Source organism: Nycticebus coucang, chromosome 4 (assembly GCF_027406575.1).
Source record: "Nycticebus coucang isolate mNycCou1 chromosome 4, mNycCou1.pri, whole genome shotgun sequence".
Lineage (NCBI taxonomy): Eukaryota > Metazoa > Chordata > Mammalia > Primates > Lorisidae > Nycticebus > Nycticebus coucang.
The window spans coordinates 115980359-116000045 of NC_069783.1; the positions used below are offsets into that span (position 1 = coordinate 115980359).

At 40.9% G+C, this 19687-nt stretch overlaps 1 protein-coding gene and 1 pseudogene across 5 annotated transcripts in view; one reads left to right on the plus strand and one right to left on the minus strand.

Moving 5' to 3' along the window:
* The window catches only part of ACAD10 (acyl-CoA dehydrogenase family member 10), an 85723-nt gene that overhangs the window by 31131 nt on the left and 34905 nt on the right, over positions 1-19687 (plus strand). For all 5 annotated transcript variants that reach the window (XM_053590242.1, XM_053590246.1, XM_053590243.1 and 2 more), the window contains 3 exons: positions 12168-12236; positions 16319-16500; positions 19115-19265. In XM_053590242.1, coding sequence (XP_053446217.1) covers positions 12168-12236; positions 16319-16500; positions 19115-19265 — 402 coding nt within the window. The remainder of the gene's footprint in view (positions 1-12167; positions 12237-16318; positions 16501-19114; positions 19266-19687) is intronic.
* LOC128584985 (E3 ubiquitin-protein ligase Mdm2-like) lies at positions 7415-8881 on the minus strand (annotated as a pseudogene).

Here is a 19687-nt window from a genome sequence, read left to right on the forward strand (position 1 = left end):
AGCAGATCTGTACTTGTGGCAAGAGAGATTCTAAAATCCTGCTTGGGATCTCTCTCTAACCATTCCCAGAGGTACTAAGGAATATGTAGTATTCTGTATTCTAAGGTACTAAGGAATATGTAGTATCCCATATTCTGGAGTATGTAGAATGATATTTAAAAAAATCCAAGAATGTACAGAATTTCCATTATAGTGAAAAATGAAATGTTCATCTGAAGATAAAATATAATACAGTGCCTGCTTGTAAAATGCCAAATGTGGCCGGAAGCAGTGGCTCATGCCCGTAATTCCAGCACTTCAAAAGGCGAAGGGGAAAGGATTGAGTTTGAGACCAGCCTGGGCAATATAGTGAACCCCCACCCCTCCCAAATCTCTACAAAAAATAGAAAAAATTAGCCAGGTGTGGTTGGTACCATCTGCCTGTAGTCCCAGCTACTGAGGAGGCTGAGGTAGAAGGATCAGCCTGGGAGTTTGAAGCTGCAGTGAGCTATGATCCTGGCATAGTGAGTCTCTGTCTCTAAAAAAACAAACAAACAGAAAAAAAAGACAAAAAAACATTTTCTTGTTTAAATATTTGTCGATTTCACCAGTAAAACCATCTGTCCCCGTCATGTGTAAGACATTTGAATTTTCTTTAGGAGAAGGTTTTTGATTATGAATTCAGTATAATAAATATAGGCTTGCTCAGATATTTCTTCTTGTTTTAGTTTTGGTAAGTTGTAATTTATAAGGAATTTTTCCATTTCACCTAAGCTGTTGAATTTATTGCCCATAAATTGTTCATAATAGCACCTTCTTTTTCTTTTCTTTCTTTCTTTTTTTTTTTTTTTGAGATAGGGTTTTGCTTTGCTGCCCAGGCTAGAGTGCAGTGGTATTATAGCTCACTATAATCTCAACCTTATGGGCTCAAGTGATCCTTCTGTCTTAGCCTCCTGTGTAGCTAGTACTATAGGTGTGTACCACCATGCCCAGATTATCTTTCTACTTTTTGTAAAGAGATAGGGTCTCACCTTTGCTTAGGCTGGGTGAGTCTCTAATTCCTTCCTCAAATGATCCTCCCACCTCATCCTTCCAAAATGCTGAGATTACAGGCATGAGCCACCATGCTTGGCCTGTCTTTTAATGTATAGGCGCTATAGTAATATCCCCTCTTTATCATTCCTGGTATTGATTGATAATTTGTTTTCTTTTTTTTTTTTGCGGTTTTTGGCCAGGGTGGGTTTGAACCCGCCACCTCCGGCATATGGGGCCCGCGCCCTACTCCTTTGAGCCACAGGCACTGCTGATTGATAATTTGTATTCTCTCTGTCTTTCCCCTTCTCTCTTTCTCTCTTTTACTCTCTCATCATTCTAGTTAAGAATGTATCAATCGTAGGGTGGTGCCTGTGGCTCAGTCGGTAAGGCACCGGCCCCATATACCGAGGGTGGCGGGTTCAAACCCGGCCCCGGCCAAACTGCAACCAAAAACTAGCCGGGTGTTGTGGCGGGCGCCTGTAGTCCCAGCTACTGGGGAGGCTGAGGCAAGAGAATCGCTTAAGCCCATGAGTTGGAGGTTGCCGTGAGCTGTGTGAGGCCACGGCACTCTACGCAGGGCCATAAAGTGAGACTCTGTCTCCACAAAAAAAAAAAAAAAGAAACAAACAAACAAGAATGTATCAATCGTGTTGATCTTGTCAAAGAATCAATGTTTGGCTGGCAATTATGTTTAAGAAAACCTGGAAGTTAGCTAAGTAAATAAATGTATGATATCTGAAGACCCCCCCAAAAAAAAGAATCAGTGTTTGATTTTGTTAATTTTTTATTTAATTTTACTTCTGCTGTTAACTTTATGTCCTTTCATCTACTGACTCTAGGTTTATTTTTACCTTCTTAAGGCATAACCTTAAGTCAGTGATTTAAAATCTTTCTTTTCTAACACAAACATTTTTTTTATATTTGCAGCTTTGTATTTATAACAATTCAAAATATCAATGCACATATGAAAATTTCATTATGTTCTATTATATTTAAACAGCTAAATTCTGGCACAATTAATAGACATACTGGGTAGCAATTTGATTTCAAACTGTTTCTCTTAGTTGCAGCATTATATTAATTCTTGAGTAGAGGCATTTGATCAGTTAAGAGTTGAAAACCATTGATTTAGATTAATGACCATTCATCCTAGGGTTAAGGCAGGCCCAGTGAAGCCCAGATGCCCTATATCTGTATGAAATCTAATTTCTATTAACCAGAGAAATAGAGAATGGCTCTTAGGGATGTAACAAATATGTCTTGTATGGCTTATAACAATATGCACTGTCTTATTCATTAACAATCTTAGTAATTAAAAGTTAATGTCCCCGTCATGTGTAAGACATTTGATAAGTACTTTGAGACATAAAATCTGATACCTATTTTCAAATAGTTGACATTCTAACTGGTGAAGTAAGATAATAGGTCTTTTTCAAAAAACTTTATTCAGGGCGGCGCCTGTGGCTCAGCGAGTAGGGCGCCGGCCCCACATGCCGAGGGTGGCGGGTTCAAACCCAGCCCCGGTCAAACTGCAACAACAAAAAAAAAATAGCCGGGCGTTGTGGCGGGCGCCTGTAGTCCCAGCTACTAGGGAGGCTGAGGCAAGAGAATCGCGGAAGCCCAGGAGTTAGAGGTTGCTGTGAGCCGTGTGACGCCACGGCACTCTACCCGAGGGCGGTACAGTGAGACTCTGTCTCTACAAAAAAAAATTAAAAAAAAAAAAACAAAAAAAAAACTTTATTCAAATTAATATGAGGATACAATATTTAGGTTACACTGTTCTCACTTGCAAGGTAAAGTTCCATTTGTAGAAGAGCTGCTCACCCAGGGAGCATGTTATACACCCTCACAATGTGCACATTAGATGAGATCCTGCCTCGTGCCCTTCCTCTTTCTGCCATACGTCTTTCCCCCTCCCCCCTCCTGCTTCCCTCTACCCCCAAACTGAACTGTAATAGTGTTTTATTGTTCTTAGGAACATGTAATTGTTTAAATATTGATTTCATATTAGTATGGAATACAATGGATATTTATTTTTCCATTCTTGTGGAAAGAAGAATGTATTTCAATTCCATCCAGGTAAATGTAAAAGATGTAAAGTCTCCAGCTTTTTTTTTTTTTTGCAGTTTTTGGCCGGGGCTGAGTTTGAACCCGCCACCTCTGGTATATGGGGCTGGCGCCCTTCTCCTTTGTGCCACAGGTGCTGCCCCAAGTCTCCATCTTTTTTAATGGCTGAATAATACTCTATGGTATACATATACCACAGATTGTTGATCCATTCATGGGTTGATAAGCACTTAGGTTGCTTCCACGACTTAGAAATTATGGTTCTTTTTTTTCTTTTTTGTAGAGACAGAGTCTCACTGTACCGCCCTCGGGTAGAGTGCCATGACGTCACATAGCTCACAGCAACCTCTAACTCTTGGGCTTATGCGATTCTCCTGCCTCAGCCTCCCGAGCAGCTGGGACTACAGGCGCCCGCCACAACACCCGGCTATTTTTTTGTTGCTGTTTGGCCAGGGCTGGATTTGAACTCGCCACCCTCAGCATATGGGGCTGGCGCCCTATTCACTGAGCCACAGGCCGCGCCGACTTAGAAATTATGAATTGAGCCACAGTAAACATTCTAATGCAGATGTCTTTGTTGTAAAATGATTTTTGTTCTTCTGGGTAGATACCTAATAATGGGATTGCAGGCTCAAATGGAAGGTATACATTTAGATCTTTGAGGATTCTGCATACTGCTCTCCAAAAGGGTGTATTCGTTTGCAATCCCACCAGCAATGTAGCCGCGTTCCCTTCTTTCCACATCCTGCCAGCATCTGGTGTTTTGGGACTTTGTGATGTGGGCTAATCTTATTGGGTTTAGTTGATATCTTAGATTGGTTTGATTTGCATTTCTCTGATGATTAAGAATGATGAGCATTTTTTCATGTTTCTAGGTCATTTGTCTGTCGTCCTTGGAGAAGTTTCTGTTCAAATCTCTTGCCCACTTGTAGAGAGGATTATTTGCACTTTTCTTATTGTTTAATTTGAGTTCTCTGTAGATTCTAGTTATCAGGTCTTTGTCAGATTCATAACATGCAAAAATCTTCTCCCATTGGGTGGAGAACCACTCCCTGTGGTTCAGTGAGTAGGGCGCTGGCCCTGTAAACCAAGGGTAACAGGTTCAAACCCGGCCCCGGCCAAACTGCAACAAAAAAATAGCCGGGCATGGTGGTGGGTGCCTGTAGTCCCAGCTGCTCGGGAGGCTGAGGCAAGAGAATCACGTAAGCCCAAGAGCTGGAGGTTGCTGTGAGCTGTGTGACGTCATGGCACTCTACTGAGGGCGGTAAAGTGAGACTCTGTCTCTACAAAAAAAAAAAAAAAAAAATCTTCTCCCATTCTGAGGGCTGTTTGCTCTGTTTGTGGTACTCTGAGCTGTGCAAAAGCTTTTTAGCTTGATTAAGTCCCAGTTATTTATTTTTGGTGTTGCTGCAGTCGCTGGGGGAGTTTTCCTCATAAAGTTTATTCCCAGGGCAATATCTTAAAGTGTTTTTTCCCACATTCTCTTCTAGAATTTTTATTGTTTCGTGTCTTAAATTTAAATCTTTTATCCAAAGAGAATTGATTTTTCTCTGATAAGATCATGAACAAAGCAGCCTGTGATGGTTTTTTTGGTGGTTCCACCTTGGGTAGGAGCACTGCCCTAATCCCTTCTCAGGGACAAAGACTGTAAAGGGCCAACTGCCAGCCATGTGTAATCCTCTAGACTTAAGACCCCTAGATGAAAGAGCCCACGTGGAGACTCCAGAGGGAGTTCTTTAGTTCTTTTTCCCTTTTGGAAGCTCTGGTGCTTTTTACTGCTTCTGTATTCCTTTCTAACTTCTAATAAAAGTCCTATCTTACCACCAAAAAAAAAATAAAAAAGAGAGAGAGAGAATTGATTTTTCTCAATGGTGAGAGATGCTTGCAGGTCCAGTTTCAGTCTCTGAATGTGGATAACCACTTCTCCCAGCACCATTTGTTAAATAAGGATTCTTTTCCCCATTGCAAGTTTTTGTTAGGCTTATCAAAGATTAAATGATGATATGTGGCTGGGTTCATCTCTAGATTCTCTATCCTATTTCATAGATCTGTGTCTCTATTTTTGTGATGCTACCATGCTGTTTTGATCCCTGTAGCCTTGTAATACAACCTGAAGTCTGGCAATGTGATGCCTCCAGAATTGTTTTTATTTTTAGAACTATATTTGCTATTCAGAGTTTTTTCTGGTTCCATATGAATTGAAGTACTATTTTTTCAAGATATTTAAAGTATGACATTGGTGCTTTGATGGGGATTGCATTAAATCTATAGATTGCTTTGGTTAGTATGGACTTTTTTTTTTTGCAGTTTTTGGCCAGGGCTGGATTTGAACCCACCACCTCCAGTATATGGGGCCAGCACCCTACTCCTTGAGCTACAGGTGCCACCCAGTATGGACATTTTAACAATGTTGATTCTTCCCAGCCATGAGCATAATGTGTTCTTCTATTTGTTAACATCTTGTGCTATTTCCTTTCTCAAAGTTTCATAATTCTTTTTATAGAGATCTATCACGTCTTTTATTTGATACATTCCCAGGTATTTCATCTTCTTTGGTGTAAAAAGAATAGTCTTTGACTTTGTTCTTGGCTTGACAATTGTTGGTGTATACGAAGGCTACTGATTTACGGGTATTGATTTTGTAACCTGAGATGCCGTTATATTCCTTGGTGACTTCTAAGAGCTTTGTAGTTGAGTCCCTAGGGTTTTCCAGGTATAAGATCATGTTATCTGCGAAGAGGGAAACTTTGACCTCCTCTGCCCCCATTTGGATTCCTTCGATCTCCTTCTCTTGCCTGATTGCTATGGCTAGCACTTCCAACACTATTTTAAATAGCAGTGGAGACAATAGGCATCCTTGTCTAGTTCCAGATTTGAGTGGGAATGCTTTCAGTTTTACTCCATTCAATATGATATTGGCTGTGGATCTGTTGTGGATAGCTTCTATCAGCTTAAGGAATGTTTCTTCTAAAGCCTATTTTCTTGAGTGTTTTTATCATGAAAAGATGCTGGATATTATCAAAAGCCTTTTCTGCATCAATTGAAAGAATCATATGGTCTTTGTTTTTTATTCTATTTGTGTGGTGTATTATATATATAGATTTGCATATGTTAAACCAACCTTGTGTCTCTGGGATAAAAGCCACTTGATCATGGTGTATAATCTTTTTAATGTGTTGTTGTATTCTGTTTGCTAAAATCTTGTTGAATATTTTTGCATCGATATTCATTAAAGATATTGGTCTATAGTTTTCTTTTTTTTGTTGGTTCCATTCCTGGTTTGGGGATCAGGGTGATATTTGCTTCATAGAATGCGTTGGGGAGGATTCCTTCTTTCTCTATATTTTGGACAAGTTTATGCATTCTAGGAACTAGTTCCTTTTTGAAGGTTTGATAGAATTCTGGTGTGAAAACATCTGGTCCAGGGCTTTTCTTTTTTAGGAGACTGTATAATTGATGCTATTTCAGTACTTGATATTGGTCTATTCAAGATTTCTAAATCTTTCTGGTTGAGTTTTGGAAGGTATCGGGCTTCAGATATCAGTCCATTACCTCTACATTTTGATATTTCTGGGAATAGAGTTTTTTGTAGTAATTGTTGAGACTGTTTTGTATTTCTGTGTTATCTGTTGTTATTTCCCCTTTATCATTTCTGATTGCAGTTATTAGAGATCCTGTTTTCCTGTTTCTGATTAGTCTAGCCGAGGGTTTATCAATTTTATTAATCTTTTCAAAGAACCAACTTTTTGTTTTGCTGATCTTCTGAATAATTCTTTTGTTTTCAATTTCATTTAGTTTTGCTCTAATTTTGGGTATTTCTTTTATTCTGCTGGATTTGGGATTAAATTGTTTTCCTTTTCCAGTTGCTTGAGATGGCCTATTTGGCTGCTGACTTGCTCTCTTTCCTTTTTTTTTTTTTTTTTTAAGAGTTTCAAAAATTTAATCAAAATCTACTGCACATTTTCTCTATACAAGGTACTAAATTACATTTAGGTATCCTACTCACATATTGTATTTCAAAAAATCAGATACTTCTTATTTAACAGAAAGGAGCATGGGTAAAGGATGAACTATGTATCCAACTCAAATTACATTAAAAGCCAAATACAAATGGAAGTGAAATTTTCCCAAAAGGAAATAAATATTCACTATTCCTCTCCTGAAGTCGGTAAAGTACACTAAAGAAAAAACCTATCTGGTAAAAAGAAAAAAATCTATCTGGTTTGAGACACTTTCTCACTTTGATATAGTAAATAAAAATAAATTCCATGTTGTCTAAATTTTTAGAGTTATATAGTTAGAAATATATATTCTACTTTTATTGGCAGGTCAGCTAGGGGAAGTAAGTTAGCATAATCATCTGAATCAGTTGTCTACATACTGGACATGGCTTAATCCTTTTCTTTAGCTTCTTTGTACATGTGAAGCATGCCATAAGGTGTCTTGTTTTGCCATGGACAATGCAACCATTTTTAGGTTGACCTTGGGAAATCACACAAGATTCAATGGCATTAAGAGGAAAAGCTGGATTCTATACTTTATTCTTTGTCTTTTGTTTCTTCCCTCTCAAACTCTTTGATATCTTCTTGGCTGCTGTAAATAATGCTATTAGAAGTTGACAGCTGAGAATAGTCCTCGCTGTCTTGTGACTTGGAGGCCTGCGTGATTTTATCATCTTTTTCCTCCACAGATGACTCTTTGGAATCACTCCCTGTAGTTTTTTTACAGTCCGGAACATCAAAGCCCTCTTCTGCTTGTGTTGAATTTTCTAGCTTGGCTTTCTTAGAGCTATCCCCTCTATCTTTTCCTTTATCTTCAGGAAGCCAATTCTCACGAAGGGCCCAACATCTGTTGCAATGTGGTGGAAGGGGAGGATTCATTTCATTGCATGATGTACATTTCCAGTAGTCAGCTAAAGAAATTTCAGGATCTTCTTCAAATGAATCTGTGTCACTCTCCTCTGCTTGATACACAGTAACTCAATACACCTCATCATCTTCATCTGAGAGTTCTTGTCCTTCTTCACTAAGACTATCATCTTCCAAATCAAGAGATTCAACTTCAAATTCTACACTAAACTGATCTGAAACTGGATTCTGATCCAACCAGTCACCTGAAGGTTCACTTACACCAGCATCAAGATCCAGGTGTGACAGTGTCCCTGGAGACTCACTGGGGCTACTTCTTTCACAGCAGATCTCCCTTATCACACACAGCCAGGCTTTCATCAAAGGAAAGGGAAATACTATCAGATCTGTGACATTTTTTCTGTCCTTCTCTAGACAGTTCGTCTGAATTTTCTTCTGTCTCACTGATGGCTCTTCTTCTAGATGAGGTGGATGGTCTAGAAACCAAATTTGAAGAGGAAGGTTTCTCTTCCTGTAGCTCTGGCACAGGATCCTTCTGATCACTCCCGTCTTCAAGGTGACATTTGTTCTCAGTCACAGATGTACCTGAGTTTGATAATTCCTGCTGATTGACTACTACCAAGTTTCTGTAGATCATTGTATATATTTTCCTGTGCTCTTTCACAGAGAAGCTTGGCACTCCAAACAAATCTCCTAGAAGATCATTTGAACAATATACAATATGTTGTTGCTTTTCATCCTATAATCGTTTCATCATAATATACTGGGCAAGATAAAATATAACCTCTTTCATTGTGTAAGTATCTTTTTGTGCACCAACAGACTTTAACAACTTCAAAAGCAATGGTTTTGGTCTAACCAGGGTCTCCTGTTCCAAAGCTGGAATCTGAGGTGGTTACATCAGTAGACATAGACATGTTGGTATTGCACATTTGCCTTGCAGGGGTTTTCACGCCTGGAGTTATTGGGGGGTTGGGGAGTCCCTCAAGGCTTCCCAGTTCCCTTCACCTGGTGCGAGGAAGCCTGACACCCTGGGCCTCAGCCCGCAGAGAGCCCGAACACACAAGTCTGGGGGAGGAAGGGGGCTCCCTGCAGCAGGACCTTGGTAATAGGGTCAGGGCCGCCCCTCCAGTTTGGCATCTGGCTCCAGCTTCCTTCCAGTTACACAGAGCCGCACTGGCCCCATGTGGAGCCGAGCCTGTCCCTCTTTCTCTTTTCTTGACGAAGGCATCTAATGCTATAAATTTCCCTCTAAGCACTGCCTTTGCAGTATCCCACAGGTTTTGATAGTTTGTGTCTTCATTATCATTTTGTTCCAGAAATCTAATGATCTCTTTCTTGATCTTGTCTATGACCCATCTGTCATTTAACATAAGGTTATTTAGTTTCCATGATTTTATTTGAGAATGAAGATTTCTGTTGCTGTTGAGTTCAACTTGTATTCCATTACGGTCTGAGAAGATACAGGGGATAATTTCTATTCCTCTGAATTTGTTGAGATTAGCTTTGTGACCTAAGATATGATCAATTTTGGAAGATGATCTGTGGGCTGATGAGAAGAATGTGTATTTGGTTTTGTTAGGATAAAGTGTTCTATAAATGTCTGTTAAGTCCATTTGTTCTGGGGTCTTGTTTAAGTCCATTATTTCTTTGTTTAGTTTCTGCTTGGAGATCTGTCCAGTTCTGCCAATGGGGTATTAAAATCTCCAACTATGGGTGGCGCCTGTGGCTCAGCGGGTAGGGCACCGGTCCCATATGCCGGAGGTGGCGGGTTCAAACCCAGCCCCGGCCAAAAAAAAAAAAATCTCCAACTATTATAGTATACAAAGATATCTAACACAAACATTTAAAGTTATAACTTCCTTTCTAAGCACAGCTTAGCTGTGTCTTACAAATTTTGTATTATTATTATTTGAAATATTTTCTAATTTCTCTTTTGATTTCTTCATTAACCCCTGGGTTCTATAGAGTGAGTTATTTTGTTTTCAAATAATTGGTTTTTTCCCAGATATCATATATTAATCTAGTTTAATTCCATTGAGGTCTGAGAAATACTCTGCAAAATTTCCATATTTATTGAAAGTATGGAGACTTATTTTATGAACCAGCACATGATTTATCTTGGTAAACATACTATGTATACTTAAAAATAATGTGTATTTGGGTGGTGCCTGTGGCTCAAAGGAGTAGGGCATTGACCCCATATGTTGGAGGTGGCAGGTTCAAACTCAGTCCCAGCCAAAAAAATGTGTATTTTGCAGTTGCTGAGTGAGTGTTATAGAAACGTCCATCAGGATGGGTGGTGCCTGTGGCTCAAAGGAGTAGGGTTCCAGCCCATATACCGGAGGTGGTAGGTTCAAACCAGGCCCTCGTCAAAAACTGCAAAAAAAAAAAAAGAAATGTCTATCAGGTCAAGTGGTTGGTGGTGGTGTTCAGATCTGTATCTTTAGATAAATCTCTTTGTCTAGTTCTAGCATTACTGAGAAAGGGGTATTAAAATCCCTACTTTTTAAAAAAAAATTTATTATTTATTTATTTATTTTTTTTGAGACAGAGTCTCACTATGTCACCCTCAGTAGAGTGCTCTGACATCACAGCTCACAGCAACCTCAAACTCTTGGGCTTAAGCAGTATCTCTTGTTTCAGCCTCCCAAGTAGTTGGGACTACAGGCACCAGCCATGCCTGGCTGTTTTGGTTGTAGTTGTCATTGTTGTTTGGCAGGCCTGGGCTGGGTTTGAACCTGCCAGCTCTGGTGTATGTGGCTGGTGCCCTAGCCGCTAAGCTACACAGGTGCCAAGCCTGATTTTTTAGTTTTATTTTTCTTTCTTTCTTTCTTCCCTTCCTTCCTCCCTCCCTACCTCCCCTCAAGCTGTCACCCTGGATAGAGTGCCATGGCATCACAGCAATCTCCAACTTAAGCAATTCTCTTGCCTCAGCCTCCCAAGTAGCTGGGACTACAGGTGCCTGCCACAACGCCCGGCTATTTTTTTTTTTTTTTTTGGTTGTATTTGTCATTGTTTGTCAGGCCCAGGCTGGATTCGAACCCGCCAATTCTGGTGTATGTGACTGGCGCCTTAGCAGCTTGAGCTACAGGCGCCAAGCCCTTCTTTTTTTTTTTTTTTTTTGAGACAGAGTCTCACTATGTTACCCTCGGTTGAGTAGAGTACCAGGGCATCTCAGCTCACAGCAACCTCAAACTCTTGGCCTTAAGTGAGTCTCTTGCCTCAGCCTCCCAAGTAGCTAGGACTACAGGCACCTACCACAATACCTAGCTATTTTTTTGTTGCAATTGTCATTATTTTTTAGCAGGCCTGGGCTGGGTTTGAACCCGCTTGCCTCTGGTATGTGGCTAGTGCTCTAACCATTGAGCCACGAGCACTGAGCCTGTTTATTTATTTTTGAGACAGAGTCTCACTTTGTCACCTTCAATAGAGTGCTGTGGCATCACAGCTCATAGCAACCTCAAACTCCTGGGCTCAAGAGAGTCTATTGTCTCAGCCTCCCCAGTAGCTAGAACTACAGGCACCCACCACAATGCCCAGCTATTTTTAGAGACAGGGTCTTGCTCTTCCTCAGGCTAGTCTCAACCTGTGAGCTCTGGCAATCTACCTGCCTCGGCTTCCCAAAGTGCTAAGATTACAGGCATGAGCCACTGTGCCTGGCCTTTAAATCTCAACTATTAATACAACTGTGGATTTGTCCGTTTTTATTTTTAGTTTGAATCATTTATACTTCATTCATGTATTTCTAAGCTCTGTTGTTAAGCACATATGTATTTATGATTGTAATATCTTCCTGATAATCAAGTACTTTATCATTTTGAACTGTCTTTGTCTCTTATTCTCTGTTATAAAGGCCTCTTTATCTGATGCTGAAGTAGCCACACCAACTTCCTTACACTTACCAATTACATGATATTTCCCTTTCTAGCCTTCCATTTTCAACCTATTATGTTTTTATATTTAAAGCATATCTCTTATAGACATCATATAGGCAGGTCATATTTTTGGTGTGTTTCATTTAAGTTTACAACTTCACCATTTGTTTTTTGTTTATCCCATCTGTTTTTTGTTTTTATCTACGTTTGAGTCAATTGAATATTTATTAGAATTTCAATCTAATTTGTGCCTATACTAATTTTTAAATCAGAAAAATAATTTTAAGAAAATTTCATCAGTTTGGCCAGCAGTATGCTTTATTTTAATTTTTTCTGACAGGATTATGAAAGCCCTTGCAAATGCTGATGTTCCTGTCCCTAATGTTCTTGACCTCTGTGAAGATTCAAGGTAAAGCTCAGATGTATTTTTTACCATTGCATATTCAAGCTACTGGCATGAAAAGCCTATGTACTAACTCAAATTCCAGATTGTTAAAGACAAAATTTGAGTAGGAGAGAAAAGAGACTTTATAGCTACCTCCCCCAGAAGTTCTCAGATCTTTAAGTTATCCTAAAAGATCAACATATAATGGCTTTTATGGGAATTGGTAGAAAACATCTTTTATAACATTCAAAAAATATATTTTCGGCTTGGCACCTGTGGCTCAAGCAGCTAAGGTGCCAGCCACATACACCTGAGCTGGCGGGTTCGAATCCAGCCCGGGCCCGTCAAACAACAATGACAGCTGCAACCAAAAAAAAAAAAAAAAATAGCTGGGCATTGTGGTGGACGCCTGTAGTCCCAGCTACTTGGGAGGTGGAGACAGGAGAATCGCTTGAGCCCAAGAGTTGGAGGTTGCTGTGAACTGTGATGCCACAGCACTCTACCCAGGGCGACAGCTTGAGGCTGTCTCAAAAAATAAAATTCTCAGGGTCCAAAGCTTGTGGCCCGTTATTTTTCTCTGATTTGGTAGAACAGTTGGTTCTAATAAGGCACCATGCATTAAGAAGGAGTGTGTACTGAACACTGGAGACATGAAGACTGACACCACAGTTGTGCAATATTCACTGCTCACTGCCATCCTGTGTATATCAGGCAGCATTTAACTTCAAAGGAAAAAGACATGAGGACTCACATCTGTAATCCCAGCATACTTTATGGGAAGACAGTAGTGGGTTCTTAAGGACTAATAAAAGTTGTAGAAATAATGCAGGGCACTGGTGGTCACCTTCTTCATTGAATGGCAATAGATGTTGTTTATCAAACATTGAATAACAAAGTCTTTTTTTAGAAGGTGAAAGAGATACCAGTAGAGCATGTTCTTGAGGCTGATTGTCATTTACATCCTGGTATTGTAATTTTCGACTGTTTTATTCAGGATACATCAAGATTCCCCAGTTTGAACTAATAAAATTTAATATTTTTAAAAATATATATATATTTGTTCAGCCGGTCATGGTGGCTCATGCCTGTAATCCCAGCACTGTGGGAGGCTGAGGAGGGAGGATTGCTTGAGCTCAGGAGTTCAAGGCTTGTCTGAGCGAGAGTGAGACCCCGACTCATGAGAAAAATGGAAAAACCCAGCCAGTGCTGCAGCAAGCACCTATAATCCCATTGGCTTCAGAGCCTGAGGCATCAGGATGCCCACAGCCGAGTCTGAGATTGCAGTGAGCTATGATGCCATTGTACTCTGCTCAAGGCATAGGGTAGAACTCTGTCTAAAAACAAACAAACAAAAAAATATATATATTTTTTTCATCTAGTTTCACGTTGCTTGTTTCTATTAATTTTATTGTGGTCTTTCTAAATTATTATTATTATTATTATCATTATTTTGAGACAGAGCTTCAAGCTGCTCACTGCCATCCTGTGTGTATCAGGCAACATTTAACTTCAAAGGAAAAAAACATGAGGACTCACATCTGTAATCCCAGCATGCTTTATGGGAATACAGTAGTGGGTAGAGTGCGTGGCATCACAGCTCACAGAAACCTCCAACTCCTGGGCTCAAGCAATTCTCCTGCCTCTGCCTCCAAGTAGCTGGGACTACAGGCACCTGCCATAACACCCAGCTACTTTTTTTTTTTTATTTGGTTGCAGCTGTCATTGTTGTTTTGCAGGCCCAGGCTGGATTCGAACCCGCCAGCTCAGGTGTATGTGGCTGGCGCCTTAGCCACTTGAGCTACAGGCGCCGAGCCCTTTCTAAATTATTTTAAACAATTTTGTAACAGGTCTTTTCTCTCTCTGTCTCTCTCTCTCTTTTTTTTTTTTTATTGAAACTGAGTTTTGCTTTGTTACCCTCGGTAGAGTGCTATGGTGTCACAGCTCACAGCAACCTCAAACTCTTGGGCTCAAGCCATTCTTTTGCCTTAGCCTCCCTAGTAACTGAGACTACAGGCACCTGTCACAACACCCAGGTTTTTTTTGGGGGGGAAGGGGGTTGTTTGTTTGTTTGTTTAGCAGGCCTGGGCTGGTTTGAACCCACCTGCCCTGGAGCATGTGACCAGCACCCTAACCACTGAGCTATGGATAGTATCCCAGGTCTTTTCTTTTTTTGCTCAACTTTTTATAATTAGGAAAATTTTGAAACATCTAGAGAAGTTGAAGGAAGAAAAAATAGTGTAATGAATTCCTATTTATATTTCATCTAGATTAAAACATTATTAACATTTTGCCATATTTAATTTGTGTATGTGAATATATGTATATATGTATAATATATATAATATGACTGAGTTTTTGAAGTTTCAGACAGCATGCATCTCTTAAGAATAAAAATGTTTTTTTCTATAACTACAGCCCCATTATTATACTTAAGATAATTAACAATAGTAATAATATTATTTAATATTAGACCATCTTTAAATTTTTCCAGTTATCCCAAGAATGTCTTTTATAAGTTTTTCAACTCAGGACAAATATTTATAATGGTTGAATTTTCTTTTCTTTTCTTTTTTTTTTGTAGAGACAGAGTCGCACTTTATGGCCCTCGGTAGAGTGCTGTAGCCTCACACAGCTCACAGCAACCTCCAACTCCTGGGCTTAAGCGATTCTCTTGCCTCAGGTAGCTGGGACTACAGGCGCCCACCACAACGCCCGGCTATTTTTTGATTGCAGTTTGGCCGGGACCGGGTTTGAACCCGCAACCCTCAGTATATGGGGCCGGTGCCTTACCAACTGAGCCACAGGTGCCGCCCAATGTTTGAATTTTCAAAGCAATTTTTTTAGAGTAGTAAACTGACTGCTAGAAATGAGTTAGTGGGTCACTTTAATACTACCAGGTAATAAATGTTACATAATTCATAATATCAAAAAATGACAAAAATAACTTTAGTAACAAGAGGGCTGTTTATTGCAGTGTGTGGTGGTTCATGCCTATAAATCCTAGCACTTTGTGAGACTGAGGTGCGTGGATTGCTTGAGCTCAGGAGTTCAAGACAAGCCTGAACAAGAGCGGAACTCTGTCTTTACTAAAAATAGAAAAACTAGCTGGGCATGGTGGTGGGTACCTGTAGCCCCAGCTACTCGGGAGGCGGAGGCAAGAGGAATGCTCAAGCCCAAGAGTTTGAGGTTGCTGTGAGGTATGATGCCACACCACTCTACCTAGGGCAACAGAGTGAGACTCTATCTCAAAAAAAGAAAAAAAAAAAAGGCTGGGCACGATGGCTCATGCCTATAATCCTAGCCCTCTGGAAGGCCAAAGCAAATGGATTGCTTGAGCTCACAAGTTCAAGACCAGCAACAAAACAGCAACACAACAAAGCGTAAGCAAAAGCAAGACCCCCATCTGTACTAAAAATAGAAAAACTGAGGCAAGAGGATTGCTTGAGCCTGAGTTGGAGATTGCTGTGAGCTATGATGCCATGGTATTGTACCTAGGGTGACAGCTTGAGACTCTGTCTCAAAAAAAAAAAGAAAGAAAGAAAGAAAAAAAGAGTGCTATTTAATGAACGTTTTTGGAACCAGACACCATGCCATACCTGTGTATGTTTGCTCCCTTAATTCTTACAATCACTCTTTGAAGTAGGTATGTTTTATAGATTAAAAACAACAACAAAGCTTAAAGAAAGAAAATGGTCCTGAAAATATAAAAACAGAAAAATACCCCCAAACCTCAGATTTCAGAGAGGTCTGGTAAGTCTCTCAGGGTCACACTGCTAGTAAAGGGCAGAAGTGGGATTTAAACCTGGTTCTGTATGATTCCAAAGCTCCTCTCTCAACCTCGTCACTCTTTACATTATCACACTTCAGCCTATTGCAGTGGCTTCGACAAAAGGATCAAAGAGAAGAGAGAAGCATAATGGCACAGAAGTACAGTGGTGTGTGTGTGTGAACCAGCTGGGAGAGGGGGTATTTCTACACCCTGTGCTTATGTGCAAGGGAAAAAGGAAGTGTTCTGTACTCCATGTCTGAAGTTAGAGCAGGGCCATGACTCATAGCCCTCCACATTAGGACTAAACTAAACACCCTTTCTGTTTTGTCCCTCCCAGTGTCATTGGCACTCCCTTCTATTTGATGGAGTACTGCCCAGGCCTCATCTACAAAGACCCCTCCCTGCCAGGCATGGAGCCCAGCCAAAGGCGAGCCATATACACTGCCATGAACAGAGTCCTGTGCAAAATCCACAGTGTGGACCTCCAGGCTGCAGGGCTGGAAGACTATGGGAAGCATGGTAAGCCAGAGGCCATGGTGCCCATGCTGGTCATTTTATCACTGACAGTTCTGTTTTTAGGATTTGAACGGTTTCAGGTATTAGCACACCAGGTGTTTGCTAAATGTAAGGTGGAATTAGCTTCTTCCTTGGAAATCTAGTGTGGTTTTAAGGGAGGTGTTGCTTATTTGGACATCTTACCCTTCATTGGACTATTCAGACTACAGAATCTTTCTTCCCTAGAACTTACATCCACTAGACCACTTATATTTTTTGTTTTCTGATACTCTTCAAGGATATTTAAGATACATTTTCCTCAAATTTTCTTAAATATTCTTTTCAACAGTGATTTCTTTTTTTTGAGACGGAGTCTCAAGCTGTCACCCTGGGTAGAGTGCTGTGGCATCACAGCTCACAGCAACCTCAAACTCTTGGGCTTAAGTGATTCTCATGCCTCAGCCTCCCAAGTAGCTGGGACTACAAGTGCCTGCCACAATACTTGACTATTTTTGTTGTTGTTACAGTTGTCATTGTTGTTTTAACAGGCCCAGGTCAGGTTCGAACCCACCAGCCTTGGTGTATGTGGCCTGTGCCCTACTCACTGAGCTATGGGGACCGCCCAAGAGGGATTGTTTTTTGTTTTTGTTTTTTATAGAGACAGAATCTCTCTGTTGTGCAAGTTAGAGTGCAGTGGTGTCAGCATAGCTCCTAAAGAGCACTGGACCAGAAGTCAGCAGCTCATTTGTCAGGTAACCTTAGGCAGGTCACATTACTTTGTCCTAGTTGAGTTTCAAAGCCCTGCGCTGTCTCCTATACAGGGTGAGGTTAGAAGAAATAGCAGCTGACCCAGCACTTTGAATGAAGAGAAAGCCTCCAAATTCAGTGACAGGAAGCGTTACATCCCTGTGTAGAGAGAAAATTATTTAAGGAGGTTCCCTTGCATTGTCTTGTCCAAGTGGATCATTTGCCTTTTTGTATTTTTAAAGTGGATTGTTCTGATGGTCTTTCCATAGACCTGTTAGCACAAAGAGATAAAGCAGAAATCTGATGTGATTTCCTGTGACCCAGAGCCAATCCTTCAGGCAGCAGCTATGTTTTAAACCTGAGAGCATAAAGCAGCTTCATCCTATTTCCAATTCTAGGATCTCACTACCAGACCAAGAAACCCATGATTTGTCAGGCTGTGTCAAGTCCCCATCTGCTGGGCTGGGAATTAGATACATACAAAATAGTTAGGACCAGGCACAGTGGCTCACACCAGTAATCCTTAGCACTCCTGAAGGCTAAGGCCAGTGGATTGCCTGAGCTCACAGGTTCAAGACCAACCTGAGGCTGAGTGAGACCTCATCTCTAAAAATTGCTGGGCGTTGTGGTTGCCGCCTGTAGGCCCAGCTACTTAGGAAGCTGGTGGCTGCCTATAGTCCCAGCTACTTGGGAGGCTGAGGCAAGAGAATTGCTTGAGCCTAAGAGATTGAGGTTGCTGTGGGCTATGATGCCACGGCACTGTACTAAGGGCGACAAAGTGAGACTCTGTCTCAAAAAACAAACAAAAAAAAAATAGTAATGTAGGCTGGGCACAATGGCTCATGCCTGTAATATTAGCACTGTGGAAGACTGAGGCAGGAGGATCCCTTGAGCTTACGAGTTCTAGACCAGCCTGAGCAAGAGCAAGACCCCATCTCTACTAAAAATAGAAAAAATAAGCTGGGCATCAATGGTGGGTGTCTGTAGTCCCAGCTACTCAAAAGGCTGAAGCAGGAGGATTGCTTGAACCCAGGAGTTTGAGATTGCTGTGACCTAGGCTGATACTACTGCACAATAGCCTGGATGTCTCAAAAAAAAAAAAAAATAGTAGCAATAACTGTAAATTAACAGCTAATAATAGTGACAATAATGGCTACCACCTATTGAGCAGTCCTCTGTGCTGGCACTATGCTTGGCACATTACATATGGGTTTCATTTAGTCTTCACAATAACCCTGCAGAATACAGGTATCAGTACCTCATTGTACTAGTGAAACCAATTGAAGAGCTTGTCTGTGGCCTAGGTTGACTCCAGAATTCATTCTGGTTAATGTTCCTAGATGTAACTTTCAGGTTCTCATCTGTGGCCTCTCTTTACTTTATTAGCAAGAAACTGAATGGTAATAGCATTCAGTAGTAGTGTTCAACAGCTCCGTGAGGACCATTTCTAGATGAGGAAACTAAGGCACAAAGATATTAAATAATCTGCCTAGATGACATAGCTAGAAAATGGCAGAACTGGGACTCAGATATTAGCAGTTTGGCTATGGAGGTCATGCTCATGGCCAACCACTATTGTTTAGACCAAGAGGGATTTATTAAAGGCTATTAGGAAGCTCATAAGATCTTCAAAAGGGCCAGGGATCAGGCTTGGTGGCCAGGTGGCTGGGAACATTGCCCAGACCACTCTAATCCAGCCAAGACAAAACAGCCAGCGGCTTCTACCTTGTGGCAGGATCATTTGTGTGGGAAATTCTCTAGTCACAGGAAAGTGGTCAAAAATGTGGTGCCAGTGCAGAACATTTCCAAGAGTTTCACTACACTGCTTAATTTCTGAAAATTTTGGAGCTTGTTGAAATAGCACACCATGTTCTAATCCTCTTTCCCTCAGGGGACTATATTTTGCGCCAAGTGCAAACCTGGATTAAGCAGTATCGAGCCTCAGAAACCAGCACCATCCCAGCGATGGAGAAGCTCATTGAGTGGCTGCCGCTGCATCTCCCCAGTCAGCAGAGGACCACAGTGGTTCATGGGGACTTCAGGTAGACATGGTGCTAAGATAGCTGAAAATGATGGCAAGGGCATTCAAAGGGGGAAATTGAGCTATTTGTCTTAGATCAGTTTACAGGTAGGAATTGTTCCCATTGTACAGTATCTTTCTCAGCCTTGGCATTATGACATCTTGAGTCAGATAATTTCTTGTTCTGGGGGCTACTTGTACATTGTAGGATGTCAGGCAGCATCCCTAACCTCTACCCACTAGATGCCAGTAACTCCACCTTCCAATTGTGACAACCAGAAATGTCCACAGACATGGTCAAGTGTCCCCAAGGAGAGAAGCACCACTTTGAGAACTGCTGTTTGAAGATAAGGCAGCATGAGGTATCCCTTACCCTCCATGAGGTCAGGTGATGGACATTTCTTCTAGATGTGGAGTGAAAGGAAGAGAGAGTAGACCTGGTCT